Here is a 19,697-nt window from a genome sequence, read left to right as displayed (position 1 = left end):
GGTAATCACACACTGGCCAGAGCCATTTATACATCATAGTTTTGCCAACTCCCTTCCAGTGAGGTAACAATATAGTTGTATGCTGCTATGTTTGGCATGCACGCCACTGGACCTCTGGGAAGTGTTATTTTTATTAATGGCTGAATAGACCTACTTTAAATTCATCTAGCTTTTTCCTCTTTTAAATGCTTTTGTATGTATGTATTTATAAAAACAAGCCAACCCATAGCAAAGCATTATTTTCCATTTAAAAGATATTGCTCCCTCGCTTGAACTAATTTGGCCCAACTCTGGGAGGTAGATAGCTCACCAAAGAGTGATTACCCCCTCAGTTGTTTGGTCTTGTCTCCCTCAGGGTGTAGACATGAATCCTTTGTAATTCTTTCCAGTTTGCTTTAACACTTTGATGATGTGACATGCAAGAAACAGTAATGACTTCAGGCCTGTCTTCATCAGCTCGAGTTTGCCAAATAACCTGCTATTTTCAGAATTGGGATATTATCCCGAAGTTCAAAATTGCCTCTTCACCAGACCGATAGGCTCATCATAAACTACCTTGGACGGGCGCAAATCAGCACCTTATTTCCTGAATAGCGGAATATTTTGGAAACAAGACCAAGCTTTCTCGGGATATTTTCTTGACAAATATCCCACTAATTGCAACTGCAGGCTGATGAAGCCGCAAATTAACAATCGGGATGGTTAAAATAGGGGGTTATTTGGCAAACTCGGGCTGATGAAGACAGGCCTTATGTGTATGGTGTTTCTGCCGGAGGGAGTCCAAGGTCAGTAGTCCAAAGGAGGATGTTGTTCCGATGCTCTCAAATAAAAGCATGTTACCGTATGCTTAAAAATAGCCTTTCTGAGTGAACTCTATGACATGACATGCTTCTCAAAGAAGACATTGTAGATTGCAGTTATCGGTTCTTTACTACATGTATTGTAGTTGCTTTTACTTTTAAAGAAACATTTTTTCTTTGAAAGTATTTTGTCCCATATGTTACTAATCTCATTACAGTATTTTATGTACCGGTACCGGTATGTAGATTATCTGATGATTATTAAGTTCATAGCGTTACTAGAGCTTTGATCAGACTAAGTATAACAATCTGTTTCCCCCCTTTGTTTTCCCCCTTTATTTCCCCCTTCTATTTGTGGTAAAAAATTGGGACAGCAAAGTGATCAAAAGTTGTGACTTTTTATGCCTCCGCCACCGAAGGTGGTGCCGGAGGCATCATGTTTTCGGGTTGTCCGTCCGTACGTCCGTACGTCCGTCCGTACGTCCGTCCGTCCGTACGTCCGTCCGTCCGTCCCGTTTGACCGTTATCACAATATCTCAAGAACCATTTAAGATTTAAACTTAAGACTCGGGAATAGTATTTATCACCATAGGAAGACGATCTGATTAGATTTTGGAGTACGTAGGTCAAAGGTCACAGGTCACAGAGGTCAACTTATGAAATTCCTTGTATTGAGTTTGTTAGCGCGATATCTCAAGAACCATTTGAGATTTAAACTTCAAACTTAAGGATAGTATGTATCACCATAGGAAGACGATCTGATTAGATTTTGGAGCACGTATGTCAAAGGTCAAGGGTCACAGAGGTCAACTTATGAAATTCCATACATTGAGATTGTTATCATGATATCTCAAGAACCACTGGAGATTTAAACTTCAAACTTAGTGATAGTGTGTATCACTATAGGAAAACAATCTGATTACATTTTGGGTCACGAGGTCAAAGGTCAAAGGTCACAGGGCTCATTATGTATGCAAAAACAGCTTGTGATCGCGTTATCTGAACAACCGATTGATGGATTCCTGCCAAACTTTGTCTGAACAACCGATTGATGGATTCCTGCCAAACTTTGGTCATGTATGTATCTTGCAGAGCTGATGAACTGATTAGATTTTGGGGTCACGAGGTCAAAGGTCAAAGGTCACAGGGCTCATTATGTATGCAAAAACAGCTTGTGATCGCGTTATCTGAAGAACCGATTGATGGATTCCTGCCAAACTTTGGTCATGTATGTATCTTGCAAATACCAATGAACTGATTAGATTTTGGGGTCACGAGGTCAAAGGTCACAGCGCACATTGTGTATGCAAAAACAGCTCGTGATCGCCTTATCTCAAGAACCGATTGATGGATTCCTGCCAAACTTAGGTCATGTATGTTACTTGCAGAGCTGATGAACTGATTAGATTTTGGGGTCATGAGGTAAAGGTCAAGGTCATGCGGCTCATTATGTATGCAAAAATAGCTTGTGATCGTATTATCATTAGAACAGATTGATGGATTCCTGCCAAACTTAGATCATTTATGTATCTTGCAGAGCCAATGAATGGTTCATAAGATCAAAGGTCATGGGCTCATTATGTATGCAAAAATAGCTTGTGGACGCATTCTCATTAGAACTGACAGATGGATTACTATTTAACTCAGGAAATCTTGCAGAGCCAATGAACTGAGTAGATTTTAGGGTCATGAGGTCAAAGATCAAAGGGTCATATATGTATATGAGAAATTGCTTGTAATCACGATATTCTGAGAACATGTTAATGGATTACAATTGAACTTGAATTTGAAAAATTTCTTCCGTTTCGGTTTGTAAAATTGCTCTATGACGGAGGCATCATTTTCGACTGCGCGCAGTCGAATTCCATCTAGTTTAATATAGTATACCAGAGAATTAACCTAAAAAAGATCAGAGCAAAATGGTTTTAATGGTAGGTCTCTTTTACTGTGGTTCCCCCACCCCCCCCCCCCCCCCCCCCTCCTTTAATTTTTTTTTGTTTTTAAATCCCATTCCGTTAATGTGCATGTAAATGCATGCAGGCAGGCTATCTGTGAAAGCCATGCTTGCTTGCCTCACCCAGTTTGTAGTGTTCTTCTTTGTTGTACATGCATTTCAATCTGATCTGATAAATGCCATTTCCATAACAATACCAGAAAAGTACAGTGCACCTACCTAGGGGTAATCTGATCTGCTGAGATCCAGAAGGGCATTAAAGCCCCACTGCACTACTTGTAACTACTTGCGCCCTCTATATAGCCAACAATGCCTAAGCGGTACCTGTTGATCCCCGATGGTCCCCTTTTTCTTATGTTTATTGAGAGCTGATTTGATGAGATAGCCACCTAACCACCATGCAGGGAGGTCAAATCCCTCCTGGCCAAACTAGTGCAGATACATGTAGGCTTTAAAACTGTTACAGTTGTGTTCATGGGAGTATAACGTCCTTATGGCTTTCAAACGTATATAGAAACGTGTTCGCTCTAAAACTCAAATCTTAAATCTCTATTCAGACGGACATTTAAACTTGTTTGGTTGTGTTCATATGAGTTTAATGTCCCTGGGGCTTTGAAACGTATATATTGAAACGTGTTCGCTCTATAAAACTCAAATGTTAAATCGCTATTCAGAAGGGTGTTAAAACATGTACGGTTGTGTTCATATGAGTATAACGTCCTTATGGCTTTCAGCAGGCAACATTGAAATGCTTGCTCTAAAACTCAAATGTTAAATATCTATTAAGAAGGGCAGAGGATTGACAACAAAATTAGAACGTTAGATTCACAATCGATCCAATGGTGTTAAGGTTGAATCCAGCCTGTTGAGAGTGTTAAACTATGTGAAAATGTTGGCCCTCCTCTGCTCTTTCAATGTGATGTAACATTGACAATTGTAAAGTTGAGATTTTGAGCTGCTTTTGTGGTAAGGGAAAGACTCTGAGAGAGTGAGAGACAATTCCAAAGTGTGATTTTTTCAATATTTGAAAATAGAATACCATATCTATTACAATAGGTATGTACAATGTATGTCGGGTGGTAGGCAAAGAGGGGGGGGGGGGGTGGAATCTGGTATTACAATAAAAGTACCTGCTTTTTCTCATTTTTTAAAAATTTACTCTATTTTCATTCAATTTAAGTATTCTTAAGCGCCATTGGAATCAAGATGTGTACTACTCCAGGAAATGTTCAATAATTGACTAATTGATTAATCATTGTTGTGGTTGTTGTTTTACCAGGCTGCTGAAAAAGCAAGTGTTAGCGTTTTGATAAGCAACTAGTAAACATATTGACCTTAATCCATTCAGAGGGACTTCTAAGTAAGCATTGATACAGTGAAACCTGTCTATAAAGACCACCAAAGGGAGACAAGAATAGTGGTCTTTATGGGCAGGTGGTCTCTTTATGTACAGGTTCCTTTAGTACATGTTTCAATGAGAAACCATTTTCAAGGGAACAAAAGGTGTGGTCTTTGTAGACAGGTGGTCGTTAAAGTAGGTTAGACTGTACCTTATTAGGGCACTGACTGAGTGCATTACTGTAATTGTGTTTTGAATCTGAGACTTCAGGGTTACAAGACCACTCACTACTCTACCAGACCTGCCAACCAGTACGATTTAGTCGTATTTAGTACGATTTTTAGAAGCAAATACGACAGTACGATTTTCCTGAATAAAATACGATTTTCAAAAACAAACAAAAAAAGTTTTTTTTTTTTTTTATTTTTTTTTTTTATGTGGGTATTTTGTGTGTGTGTTAGCCATTTTCAATGGCAAAATGCCCATTCTGTCCTGTAAAGTATCCTACAAGCATTTCAAATTGGCAATTTGGGGATGTTCATTGGTTCATCAAACACAACAGTTGTAACGAAATCATGCATATTCAACAAATGATCCATAAAAAAAATTGATCCGCGTAACAGTCCATGTTTATTTTTAAGAATACAACTTCTGTCAATAAAATACAACTTTTGGGATTAAGGAATACAGTTTTTGAACTCCAGAGGTTGGCAGGTCTGCTCTACCCTACCCCTGGGCAGTTATCACCCTTCTTAGAAACTCTAATTGAATGTGGCTTGCATGTTGACAAAAATGAGCATGCATTGCTCAATTACTTCAATTCCATTGACCAAAATCCCCCCATCAGTTATAACCCCACTCGCAATATTAATACAATCTTGCAACCATTTTATTAATTGGATTATTGACATGTCTTTTGAAAGATTTGTAATCAGAACTGAACTCGTTGATCATAATTTTCTTTTTAATGTTTAAAATGGATTGTGGTTTTGCCATAATCTGTTATGGCTGCCCTCTTTTCCTCTCCTCTGAATGCAGTTGAATACATTGCTCTATATGTCTATGGATGCATACCATTTATTCTGGTCACTTTTTCACGGTCATACTCCAATTAACTCGGTCTGTTCTTTTCACCCGGCATTACCCAGCACCCTGGAATCCTTAAGTGCCTGAATGGCACTGGCATGTAATGTGTAATTTGTGTGTTTTGATCGCTTATTTCTCTCTCTCTCTCTCTCCGTCTCAAATCATAATATTACCTATATGATTTATTGCCACTTAGGTAGATTTTAAGCACTTATGTGTTGTGTTAAAAGTGATCAACCCCAACCCTTACGGTTTTATCCCCTCCCCCCCCCCCCCCCCCCCAAAAAAAAAAAAAAAAAAAAATTGTGACAGGGCATTTTATTTTTATTTTCACAGTTTGTAGCAAACTAGGGCTAACTTTGTTCATATTTGCCAGCTGCAAACATCATATCTGACAGAATGGACTAATTCGAACTTCTTGTTTTATTGCAAAAAACGATGATACCGGTATACCCTTGCGGTTTTGTCAATAAATCTTATTTTTTCACAGTTTGCAGCACACCGAGGCAATTTCCACAATAAGAATGAACCACAAAATATGAGAGACCTTTCTCACAGAATAGAGTTTAGGTGACTGAACAATAGTGAACATTAAAAGTTAGAGTTTATAATACCTTTCTGGCTCTCAGCAGACATTACGTTGAGATTGGACTGTTTTGCGGCTAATCGCTTGATCGCTCCAATTCATTCTTAATTTAAACTTGTTATCTCCATGGAAACAGCAAATAAACATGTTCAGCATTTTCGTCAAAAAATAGAGTGTAGAAACTGGTTATCTACAGAAGATTTCAGTCTTTTAAATCAAGTTCTTTATCCATTTAAGGGGAAATAATACCTACCTGTCTTCTTTTCTTACCAACCTATTTGTTTGGTAAATTATGCTCATAGGGGAGGGGGTCCCAAACAAAAGCAGAAAAAGATCCCCTTGGGAGTTTAATTCAATCAGCTATCAATGTATCATGCACACACTGTTTGGAGCCAGAAGGGAATTAAGCCTGTATTTTTATATACTTCACACCAACAAGCATGAAATAGAGGAACATGCATTTTTAAATGTCTTGCGCATTTACAGAATAAAAATGCACCACAACTTCATGTTAATTCTTTAAATTGCTGTGCCGGTATTAATTAAAAAAATGATTATGGTAAAGATAAAGATCAGTTCTGGTCATGCGATTGCATTGTGAAAGAAACGTTGTGGAATCGATCAGAAAAGGTTGATCATCTAGCATACAAGTATTGGTGTGTACTGCAAGGTTCTGGAATCATCAAAATGATAAGAAATTTGGCCTAGTCTTGGTAAAGTTACAAGCACTGTACACAAAAAGATGTATATGGGACTACGCACACGTGCGCGACACATGCGTTATATCTATCAGGTCCAAATAGATATACTAATTTACCAAATATATTAATAAGTAGGCTGCTTCTCGGCAAAATTTGTATCATCATGTATTAGTAAAAACTTATTCTTTCACATGATTGGTAAGAAGAGCTTCCATTTCATTTTTTGAGAGGGGGGCGTTTCCAAAACTGGTCTTTACCTTTAAAGTTGAGACAAACAATGTGCCTTGATTTCCCATATTTGAGTGCTGAATGAGGGATATATGTTCTTTATAATAATTATATGAATGAATTTATAAAAAGTATGCCAAAAGTCAATCACTCGTTAAAAATCTGTTTTCTATAGATCCAAAGAACTAGGGCTAGCAACCAAATATTATCATGTAACTATACATGACCTCATGAAAACAGCCCATGCAGTACATGCTAAAGTACATTCTAAAGCGATTTTTTTTTTTTTTTTTTTTTTTTTTCTTAAACATGAGAACGAGCCATACAGTTGTTGAACAAAAGACAAGCTCATCACATTCGGTTTTCATGATACATTTAATCTTTTCATTCCAAACTCCCAATGACAATAACTGAATGTAGATCTGAATCAACTGTTGGGTTCACATAAATGGCATGCCCCCCCCCCCCTTTCATGGTATGGTGGCAGTGGCAGTGCTCATTCAAACATCACCAACAAACATCAATTTTTGGAATGATAAACAAGTTACGCAACCTTCTTTTCATTTTCTGTTAACCAGTATTAAAGTTTGTACATTACTTTGCCAGAAGAATATTAACACAACATTTGAAGTAATAACATTTTGTTTGGATGATAAAACAATTAAATCAATATACTATATCATCCCTCTTTGTATGCCAGACTGCCAGTGCAACCTTCCACAGGCACAGATCATGTTCAAAACCAAGTCAGTGTGCTTGTGCCCTTTGATAAGGCATTATTCCTTATTACCAAGTCCCTCGAAGAGGTCTTAAAGCCGTTGGTTCCCTGGCTGTTTACTTTCAATCATATACATGCCTTCTTTAATAGCAGTAAGGCATTAATCCTCATTACCAAGTCCCTCAGAGAGGACTCAAAGCCGTTGGTCCCTTGGTTGTTTACTTTAAATCATACATGCTTTCTTAGCAGTAAGGCATTAATCCTCATTACCAAGTCCCTCGGAGAGGTCTTAAAGCCGTTGGTTCCCTGGCTGTTTACTTACAAAAAAAACATGCTTTCTTAGCAGTAAAGCATTAATCCCCATTACCAAGTCCCTTGGAGAGGACTTAAAGCCGTCGGTCCCCTGGTTGTTTACTTACAATCATATACATGCTTTTAATAGCAGTAAGGCCATAATCCTCATTACCAAGGCCCTCGAACAGGACTTAAAGCCGTTGGTTGTTAACAATTATATACATGCTTTCTTTATTAATGGTAGTGAGGCATTGGTCATCATCATCAAAAGATATAATCAATGAAATCATTATTTTTGTTTCATCACTCTCAGTGCAACCTTCCAGAGATCACATCTTCCATGTGCGCTTTCCGTCGGAATGGAAATCAACTGACCTCTATGACCTCTTCACTCCCTTTGGCAACATCATGATCAGCTGGATTGACGACAAGTCCGCTATGGTTGGCTTGATGAAGAAAGATAGAGCCTCACAGGGTAAGAAATACATATATTATCATTATTTATTATTCATTATTTATTATTCATCATTTATTATTCATTATTTATTATTTATTATTTATTCAGTATTTTTTATTCATTTATTGTTTATTATTCGTTAACTATTAATAGTTATTATTAATTTATTATTTATTACTTATTATTTATTTTGTGTTATTTATTTATTTATTGTTCATTAACTGTTATTTATTCAATATTCATTATTCATTTATTATTTATTACTTATTATTCATTTTGTATTATTTATTTATTATTTATTATATATTATTTTTTATTCATATAACATTTTTTCCACATCAGAAATGTATTTTTTTTAAAAGCATTTCATTTCAGTTTGCAAACAAGGCTTAGTAAGGGTTTATGAATATGGATCCAGGGCACATATTCTTAAAACTTTACTCAGCCCAGTTATCATCTCAAGCTATGTCCTTTTGTCTACATGTATGTAATTAGCTAAGGTTTTATGAATATAGGCCCAGGGGAGTGTTTCAAGCAGACTAAGATCGACTTTAAGTTTGACTTAACTATGGCAGGCCGTTCATGCCACTGTTTTCTCTCACCATTTACTGGCATTTGTCTATCAAGGGACGTACAAATCATGGTCACAAATCTAGGGCATTTAAATGTTCTGATAGTTCAATATTAAAGGAAGAAATAATATCTAAAGATCATAATGGTGAGTGCAACCAGTGTCATGAATGGCCTGCCGTAATTAAGTCCAACTTAAAGGCGATCTTAGTCTTTGTGAAACACTCCCCAGATGTACATACCAAAAAAATGTGTTATAGATGAAATGTACACTGTGCTAGGAAAGACACATCCTGTATTTAAATGCCATTTGAAATCCTACCTCCGTGGAAACCTTGCCCTTGGCATAGAGAAACCAGAGGATTTATATACATATTCTATGTTCATCGCTTCCGGAGTGAGAGGCTCTATGAAATTCAATTCCCAGATCAACTCTCTTGACCGTCTGGTCACTGTATACAGCTTCCTCTCGAGTTCATTTCACAGTAGAACATGATGGGAATAGATTATGTAGATCATTGACATTTAGGGCACTATCTCACCTTTTACCTCACCCTATACACGTATACTTAACTATGTACATTGCTTCCAGAGCAAAAGGCTCTATGAAAATTAATTCCCAGATCGCCTATCTTGACCGCCTGGTCACTGTATACAGCTTCCTCTCTTGTTCATTTCGCAGAAGAACATGATGCAAATAGATTATGTAGATCATTGACATTTACAGCACTCTCTAACCTTTCTTCCTCTTTATGTTAGAGCTTCCATGTCACTATACTATACTTTGAATATGGTTTTCAATTATAAAGTGATATTGCAATTTTAAATGCACTCTTAATAAGCGTAAAGTGACGTATGAGTACCGGTAGACTTCTCGACGCACCCATATGCACCTACATAAATTTGTTTGTGATTGGTACACCTTAATCCCTCCCCTTAGCTAAAGGCAGCTATTGCTTCCCAAGAACATTGTCATCATCATCAGCAGCAGCAGCATTATGTTTTAACGTCAGTATTTTCCCACTTATGAGGGATTACCGACTTCTGCACCATGATGACAAACCTTACTGCTTTCTTTCTCCACCATACCTTTCCATGAAATCCTCGGTCTTCCTTTCCATCTTATGCCATCCACTTCCGGCAGATCCCATGCTCTTTTCACAGTTTCATCAATCATCTTCCCTTCTCAATCCACTTTGTTTTACCAGTTCCACTAATGTTTCTTCCCAGGTCAATCTTTCCTTGAGCACACTTGTGTTCTTTCTATCAGACAGTTTCACACTACATGTTATCTGTATCATGGCTCTGTCTGTTGCCTCAAGGAACCTTCTTCTATCGTCTTTACATTCCAAGTTTCTGAACCATGTACCATTGCTGTTCAGACAAAGTTGAACAAATTTGGTTAAACTGAGAATCACATCATTTTTCTTATGAAACAAAATCGGCAGCCTTTTTTTTCTTCATCTCCCCAAGCAATATATTTAAAGCCCTTTTCAGGGACTTGCAAGCCCTCAAAATCTTATCACAACAAATTATCCATAGTAGCAAAACAAGTTTTTGAAAGTATGTGCAAAATTTCAGATCTAAAGACCTTGTTTTCCACAACGAATGGTATGAATAGAATACTGCCAGTTACAAACTTCAAATGTCAAAAATAAAAATGATTTAAATCTTGCTAATAATAAATATTTTGCCCTAATACTTTTAGGAAAGTTTTCAATTATGATTTTTTTTTTGACCTATTAAATTTCAAAATGATAACGCAGAGCTTACATAATGATCATGATATATTGTTCTCCTGTTAGCGCATTTCAGGAGCGTAGGCCCTTTCAATGTACTATACAATTGATAATTCATAATCACTGAAAACACTTTTTTAGTCCTTTCTTAAACACCTCAACGTCTGTCATCGAGCTTAGCGATACTGGGAGAGCGTTCCAAAGTTTTGGGCCTCCTCATGTCAGTGCTCTGTCACCATAGGTCTATGGCTTATGACTTTTCTTGGAAGTGTGCATGCAGAATCTAGATAGTTCAATTAGGAGCCCCTTCAAAAAAAGCTTATTTTATTATCCCTGCTGTCAGTAAAATCTTTATTCAAGGCATCGTTTAACAATGTTAAATCTGAGATGCAGAGCCCCACGTGTTATTTTAAAAAATTGCGCTTCAAATTGATCATGAAGTGCCTCAAAGAAGTAAAAAATCTTTGAGGGATCGGTTTTACTATACTCATTTTCCCTAAGAGACTCTAGTGCTATAAAAACCGTTAGGAAAACTAAAAATGAAATTTTGATTTCCATTCATCAATATCTTGATAAGCAGGCAGGCGATGGGTTTGTAAAAGTTATGGTATTCCTGACTGACCTAAAGGCTTATAACTATGATTGCAGCATGAGCTAAATCAAAGATTTTGTTTCAGAATCTGAGGCAATGTTCCTGAGTCACTTTAAGTATTGTTTTCACTAATTTTACTTGATACCTTTTCTCTTCACAGTTCGACGGACCCTAGAGAAGAACCCTCTCTACCAGGTCACATCCTACGCGGACTACAAGAAATCTCAGTTCATGGCTGGAGACTTTGTCCCCTTCCCAGCTTTCCAAGAAGCCCCCTCCTCCGCCGAAGCGAAGACACCCGGGAGCCCTCGTGGAAAGAAGCGTGCCATGGTTGACGAGTCCCCGGATAAATTGGCCAATTTCGACGACCCAGAGGTCGCTAGCTTTATGTCAAGTACGGCCAAGAAGCTCAAACAGATGGATCCAAAGTGAGTTTGATAAGATTTCATCGGGTGCCAGATATTTCTTTATCATTTTTTGTTTTAGTCTGTTTGAAGAATTTTCATGCAGGGTGTCAACAGGTAAAAACTATAGTTCAAATATATCCTGGGCCCCGTCTTACAAAGAGTTGATATTACGGTAATCGCAACTTATTTGCGATTAATTCAATTGCAACTATGTACATAAAAGATAGGAGACTGCAAAGTTGCGATTGATTGGAGGACTTGCAACTCTTTGTAAGACGGGGCCCAGGTCATTGGCTTTAAACTGAGTTTTCATTCATTCTTTAGTCAGTAATATATTTCTACACCAGAGCAAATTTCAAAGATTGTCCAAGGTACAGCTAACCTAGCATCAACCAATGAATACTGTGAAATGAAAGCAATGCCCTGTTCTCTTGGTAAGCAATTCAAAAGTAATCTCACTCAAACATGCTCATCCTTTTGATATTAAAGAACCCTTCATCAATACCAATACATTTGGTCTTTAAATAAGATAGATGTTGACTGGAATAGTAATATTTCATTGACTAATTTTCATTTTGAAAATGATCGATTCTCTTTTTAGTGCTACCCCCTTTGTCTCGAGAAAGAGTGTCACTCCACCTATACCATCTTCAGAAGGCAAGAAACTAGATAGAGCAAGCAGCGAGGATAATGGTAATTTCTATCCCTACAGGACCCTGTTTCATAAAACTTGTTATCAATAACAAGTTACAAGCTACTGTTATAAGCTACTGAAATCATGACATGTGATTGGCTGAGAGCAAACTTGATATCAATAACAAGTTACAAGCTACTGTTATAAGCTACTGAAATCATGACATGTGATTGGCTGAGAGCAAACTTGATATCAATAACAAGTTACAAGCTACTGTTATAAGCTACTGAAATCATGACATGTGATTGGCTGAGAGCAAACTTGATATCAATAACAAGTTACAAGCTACTGTTATAAGCTACTGAAATCATGACATGTGATTGGCTGAGAGCAAACTTGATATCAATAACAAGTTACAAGCTACTGTTATAAGCTACTGAAATCATGACATGTGATTGGCTGAGAGCAAACTTGTTATCAATAACAAGTTACAAGCTACTGTTATAAGCTACTGAAATCAATGCATCTGATTGACTGAGATCAAATTTGTCATAGAAATTTAGCAGTTGTTATAGATAACAAGTTTTATGAAACAGACCCCTGATCAATGATCATACCTTGGTCACACCGACAAGACCGACACCAGACAGAACAAAAATATTACATTACGTCTATGGCCAAAGATCGATCGGTTTGGAGTCGGTCTGAAGTTGTATGACGGTGTGACTGAGGTGTCAGAAATGTATATCTTTTAATAATTTTTAATTTGTTGGCTCCAAAATGAGTACTCTGCACTCTTTAGTCGGTAATATTACACTCTAAAAGGCTTGTCAGAGGTACATCCGACATGCAGCAGCTAATGAATGGTCCCTTGGATGAATTTTCATGTTATGAATCCAGTATTATTATTATCTTTAGTTGTAGTAGTATTTATTTGGCATTCCAAAGATAACATACAATTGGTTTGGTTATCAAAAAAATTTAAAAAAGACATACAACCTCCAGTCTAATATTTACATCATAATACAAACATCAAAATACAGAAGCAACATAACAAAATAACAATGGTTACATCGCACAGCAATATTATAAAAGATTTAGACAAATATATCAAAGATGTGAATAAGTAGTTACAAAATGATTACGGCAATGTCATTAAATAATCAAGGATTAATTGATTCAGCTTTGAATCGTTCCTGTTGTTTGAGTTAGAATCCCAAGAGTGACTCTTATGTCCCTCTGTAAGACATTAATTTACATGTATATGTGCCGCTCTTTACCCAGGAGAGCGATGGGAACCTGGGACCTGTTTCACAAAGCCTTTTTTCAATGAAAAATGACAGATATCAGTGACAAATCTGCTGATAGCCAATCAAGAGCAAGGATTTCAGTAGCTTGTAACAAAAACTGTTGGTTGTCACTGATGACAAGTTTTGTGTAATGGGGCCCTGACGGCAAGCTGAAATTCAGCGTAAATTGAATTTGTCATGTTCACATGGTAGGAGAAACAAATGGTGAAATATTGGACTTGGATAAATGGGCAAAAATTGGTGATGCAAGTTTGCACCATAAATGTTTATTGGCTTTGATGCATAGCAATTGAATTCAAAAGTTGGGATAGAAAATGAAATATGAATTATGAAGGGTTATCATAAAAGCTAGTTAGAGAGTTTAATAGAAGCTTTTATTTTTATTTTAAAATACATCTGCACTGCAGAGAATGTTGAGCAAAGTATATTGGGAAAATGGTAAAAGCTTCACAAACGGCCTCTTTTTGCATTATAGAGATACACAACAATCTAGACTATTTTATTTTGAAGATAAAATATATCAGACACTAATTTTTATCAGATTGTCTATACAAGTTTCTAATTTTCATGAATGCTTTTAAAGACATATATTTCTTAATATCACCCCCCCCCCCCCCCACCTCCCCCTCTTCTTACATATCCCTGCCTTTCATGTAGAGGATTTAAAAAACTGTACCAGTACAATATCACTTCATGTGGTAGACTGGTAGACTGTATTCCAATTAGATCTCATCACTAATGGTGATCATCGGTATAATGGTTGTCATGGGAGCCAGCATTATTTTCTGGGCCCTGTTTCATGAAACTTGATATCAATAAGAAGTTACAAGCTACCGTTATAAGCTACTGAAACCAAGGCATCTGATTGGCTGAGAGCAAATTTATCATAGAAATAAGCATTTGTTATAGATAAAAAGTTTTTAATGAAACGGGGCCCCAGCACCTGCAGCTATGCTTTCACTGCCTGGGGTTGTCGAGTGATGAGTGTCGGTGGAGCGTGCCAGTACTACCTCCCAATTTCTTGGAAACACAATGAATATGAACAACAGGGAATCCATCATGATAACCCTTCACATAATAGTTCATGTTAAAGGGGTCAGTGACACAAAGACATAACTCCATTTTGGCCATTTTGAGAAAAAGAGGTTTATGTGTCACTGAGCCCTTGGGCCTTAAGGAGTAAAGTCTATGTTTGGCTAGCCATTGACTTATTAAAATGAGGTTTTGGGTTGAGTTAGTCTTATGTGTTTCCTGGAAAGCCCACATTTTTCTGAACATTTTGATATCAAATACTCATTTTGGCAAAATATGGAGTTACTTAACCCTCGATGTATATTGGATAGCCATCTTCGCTGTGGTCTGCTATTTCAGCTACATATACATGTATGTACATGTATGTGTTTGCTGAATGCTATACTGACAAGATAATGAAGTGGAAAATAATGTGCATAATGTTAAAGAGAAGGTTGAGTTCTGGGAAGAGGGGAAAAATAATTTGTGAGCATTACTCATTCTTATTATGCAAGTGTGGAAGAACATCAGTTAAGACATGTTCCCTGAAAAGCATGGCTCTTCAAATGCCTTCATATTCTAAATATGCATGTCACATCGTAAAAATCGGGGGGCCGGCTTTTTACGCCACGTGTTTGTGTAGTCCCATATACATCTTTCTGTGCAAGTGCTTGTAACTTTACCAAGACTTGGCCGAACTTCTTATCATTTTGATGATTCCAGAACCTTGCAATACACACACATTCTTATATGCTAGATGATCAACCTTTTCTGGTCGGTTCCACACCGTTTCTTTCATAATGCAATCGCATGGCCACAACTCAACTTCATCTTTAAACCCTTCTCATGCTGTGGGCCGCACATTGCGCCTAAGAATTTGAGTTTTGAAATTGAATTGTTCTTGATATACTGGTGGACCAAAATATTTGCCATGATATTTACATGTACCAAGCAGATCAATGACAACTGATGTTCAGGGTATTTGACACCAATGATTAGATAATACAGTTAAAGGGGAAGTCCACTCTGATATTAAGTAAGAGATATAGGTCAGTGAAAGTTTGAGCAAAATCCGATTTCAAATAAGAAAGTTATGAATTTTTGAAGGTGCAATCAAATAAACACAAATTAAGAACCCTCCCATTTGTCCTGTAGTACTAAAAAACTTCAAAAATGTATAGTTTTCCTCAAGAAAAAATTAAATCATACATTCACCTTTAATATATGTAACTATTGCAAATATGTTTTTATAAAACCCCTGTATGAATCAATATATTTTGTTATTAATAACTAAGAAAAGAAAAGCTTATGAAATTTTCTGTACAGTGCAAGTTAGAGACAAGCTAACAAGATACAGTGTTGCCAATTTGTGTTTACCTGATGACAACTTCCAAAATTAATTACTTTCTTATTTTAATCAAATTTTGCTCAAACTTTCACTTAGTTTTTTTCTCTTATTTTTCTGCTTCTATTAAAAGCAATTTATTATCAGGGTGGAGTTCTCCTTTAAATATTCCCTCCTTCATAACTGTTATGTAATAATATCTGTGTTTGATTAATGAATTATCACGACAGAGGCTGCAGCCAAGGAACCTACTAAGTTGTTTGAAGAATCCGCCAGTTGGTAGGGGCATTCTCCACCCGAGGCAGATCTTGGTCTTGGAATCAGCTATGTTTCACTGAACGTTCTAATCTCTTCCTGCATGAAAACTTCATGATGGGAAGATGAGTATCAAGCCGAGGTATGTTCACACTGCAGCCATGTATGTTCGGCCGAACATTTCTTGACCCATCTGTATGAGACTTAATGGCAGGAAGATGAATATGGAATTTAGACATGTTCACAACATGGTTGTCTACGTTTAACTGAGCGTTTTCTTCCTGCTCTATATAAGAAACTACTTCAGGAAGATTCATACCAAGTCGAGATGTGTTTATCCTGCTGTCAATTGAGTCTCACTGAATACTTTCATTCCATTCTGCCTTTGACTCTATATCGGAAAGATAAACATGAAGACAAGATGCATTCAGCCTGCAGTTAACTACATTTTATTGCACGTGTTTTTCGTCATGAATGCTGCCTGAGGATATACACAGGGAAGATGAAATTGTAGATGTACTCGCCCTGCAGTCAAGGACGTCTCAATGAACCCTTTTCATCCCATTCAGGATTATATTTCATACCAGGAAAATTAATATCATATCAAAAGAAAATACTTTCTATTTTCCAGAAGACATATATCATTGTGAAGAGGTATGTTCCCATGGCTGAGGTGACGATACATAAGTGATGGTATATAAAGGACATTAAGGCACCTAGTGTATAAGCATATATTTATGTGTAAAGATATTTTCGCCTTCAAAGGGTATAAAGGAAACCTCAACCCAAGAAATAACCTTACTTATTCTGAGAGATTTATTATATTCTTGCCCATTAATCTACAAGATTTCATAGTCTTCCATGTTTGAGAGAGGCATAATACAAGAATAATGTTCACTTTCTCAGCAATAGATTTGTCAACTCCTATATATTAGTATTTTTAAATGACTTTGTTACAATTGTTCCCCTGTTATATATTGTTCACCAAATATAATTTCTATCTTCTCATCTACGATATTTCCTCATTGAAAAGTAAAGGTTTTCTTATTGATTTAAAAAGTCTTTCCAACTAAAGCATGGTGCATGATACATGTACAACTTCAACTGGTACGTCACATTTTCAAGAGAATCACATCATGCTAAAAGGTATCACATCATGCCATGAATCTCTTCAATTGTATATCTCTTGTACAGTTTTGTGAGGAATATCGTACATCAAAAGGCAGTAATACATCTCATTTTTCGGAATACCTGCATTTATTCTTTGGAGTGAGGTTTCCTTTAAGGACAAATTCATCATTTTTTTAATTTGCTTTTAAAAAGCGCAACCATTACCAATTATATGCTTTTTCATCAATTATTCTATTTCCGTGGATCATGAACTCATTCCCGAGAATTGCAATCATCATAATATGAGGATTAGTTCGGGAGCATTAAATGGAAATAATCCATTGAAGTGCCCCATTACAATTGGTGTGCTCTCAAACTGCACTGCATGCCCCATTGATGACTTGTGCTGTATAGATGATGTGTGCTACATACCAGCCAGGTTCACTTTAGTGATTTAGACATGCAACATTACTTGCTGGAAAAAATTTAGCATGTTGAATTTGCGATCAATAAGTGATTCGCAAAATTCGCAAAAATAAAACCCCTGTGAAAATAACTACTTATAGACAGTGTATATCACGGTGTGAAACACAAGTGTTTTGTGTTACAGGTAAAGACCAGTATTGGAAACGCCCCAATTTCAAAAAATGAAATGGAAGCTCTCATTACCAATCATGTGAAATAATATGTTTTGACTAATACATGATGATAACAAATTTGCCGGGAAACCGCCTACTAATTCATATATTTGGAAATTTTGTTTCTCTCATGGTCTGTGAGAGATATGGGGTAGTCCCATATACATCTTTCTGCGTATAGTGCTTGTAACTTTACGAAGAATGGGCCAAATTTCTTATCATTTTGATGATTCCAGAACCTTGCAGATGCTAGATGCTAGATGATCAACATTTTCTGATCGATTCCACAACGTTTCTTTCACAATGCAATCGCATGACCATAACTGGTCTTTACCTTTAAGTAAAACCCCTGTAAATAGCTAGAAGTTATTTTTAACTCATTCATGAAAAGAAGTCAAATAGCTAAGAAGTGTACAGGACAGGAAAGGGTAATTATAGAGGTCTTGTGATAAGAGTCTTTGTGAGAGATTAAAAATAAGACTTAAAAGGATTGGCTCCTGATTTACTCAGACCCTCTTAATAAAGTTTTTCATAAGGCTCCCTCCAAAAAAGTATTAAGGAAAGGGCTCAAGGAATCATGTGTATATTGTAGTGAATCCATTCATGGAGTTGCTATGATTAAAGCAAATACCATTTTTATTTAGGACATCATGAGTTTGTGTTTGTCAGCTGATTGCTCCTTGTGATTGTTTCAGCTTCATTTGATCTACGGCCTACATGTATTTATACCATCAAAAATGGGATATATCAGTTAATTCCTTAACCCAACAAGGGCCTCGAGTATCATGTGCCTTTTAAAGGGATCCGGTAACTTTGTCTTAGATCCTTTAAAAATAATCCTTGATTTAGCTCATGCTGCAATGATAACTATAAACCTTTAGGTCAGTCAGGAACTCCATGACTTTTACAAGCCGATCGCCTGTCTGATTATCAAGATAGTAATGATTGGAATTACAAATTTTGAAAACCGTTCGTTGAACGGTTTTCATAACACTACAGTCTATTGGGGAAAACGAGTATGGTAAAACCGGTCACTAAAAGATTTTTACTTTTTTGAGGCACTTCTCGATCATTTTGAAGCGCGTTTTTTTTTAGGGCTTCAATATTACACCATATGCACAGACACTGGTAACATGTAGGACCGTGTATCTCAGATTTAATATTGTTAAACGATCCCTTTAATACTAAATCAATAACATTTCAATGATTGATTACTAATTTTCACATTGCGGAATCCTCAATGCATGAATAATTCCATAAATTCTTTGAAAATGTACTGTAGATAATTAAAATATATATAAACTTTGAATGATGCACTACAGTGTATGTATATTCTGGTTTTGATATTTTTTTCTTCCGGAGCAAAGAGATTTTTTATTTTGAGGGGGGTGGGGTTGGGTAAGAATACCCTCTTTGTTTATGGAGAACAACTGAGTTGGATTGATTAGATTCACAATGTAGAGGAGCTTGGGTGCTTGTAGGGTTAAGTGACTCTTTCCCTGCTTGCAGGGAAAGAAACCCTCAAAATCATTCAGTTTGTTGGTATTTATATTTGAATATTTGAAGATTTATTTAAGGAATTTATGACAGGCATTGCTCTGCTTTGTCAATCCTTCTTGCAATTTTCCAGTTAAAGCTTCTGAATTATGTGATGAACATTTCAAAACATCATGTGAAAGCTCCCTTGGTGATATGAAATGAAAAATGTAAGAAATGGTGATTTATCATGTACATTTGTAGCTTCCATTAATTTGAAAGAAACAAGGAAATTGGTGAGAGTACACTGTGCTCTCCAAACCTGCGTAACCGATAAATCAACTTTGGAAATTGAAACCCGGAAGTAATGCTCCACGCATCCGCTCCCTCGGCAATAGACGTTCAGCGCCTACACACCACCAAGTACAAACGATTGCGGCTGCTGCT

At 36.7% G+C, this 19,697-nt stretch overlaps 1 protein-coding gene across 1 annotated transcript in view; it reads left to right on the top strand.

The window, feature by feature from the left end:
* Positions 1 to 16,054, top strand: part of LOC580516 (poly(A)-specific ribonuclease PARN) — a 55,136-nt gene extending 39,082 nt beyond the window's left edge. Inside the window, exons 16-19 of the mRNA XM_030985117.1 lie at positions 8,020 to 8,181; positions 11,225 to 11,492; positions 12,073 to 12,164; positions 16,002 to 16,054. Of these exons, the coding sequence (XP_030840977.1) occupies positions 8,020 to 8,181; positions 11,225 to 11,492; positions 12,073 to 12,164; positions 16,002 to 16,054 (575 nt within the window). The remainder of the gene's footprint in view (positions 1 to 8,019; positions 8,182 to 11,224; positions 11,493 to 12,072; positions 12,165 to 16,001) is intronic.
* The last annotated feature ends 3,643 nt before the right edge of the window (positions 16,055 to 19,697 follow it).

Source organism: Strongylocentrotus purpuratus, unplaced genomic scaffold, assembly GCF_000002235.5.
Source record: "Strongylocentrotus purpuratus isolate Spur 01 unplaced genomic scaffold, Spur_5.0 spur5_scaffold_14, whole genome shotgun sequence".
Taxonomy (NCBI): Eukaryota; Metazoa; Echinodermata; class Echinoidea; order Camarodonta; family Strongylocentrotidae; genus Strongylocentrotus; species Strongylocentrotus purpuratus.
Note: the sequence above shows the minus strand (reverse complement) of the source record. Positions and strands in the feature narration are given on the sequence as shown.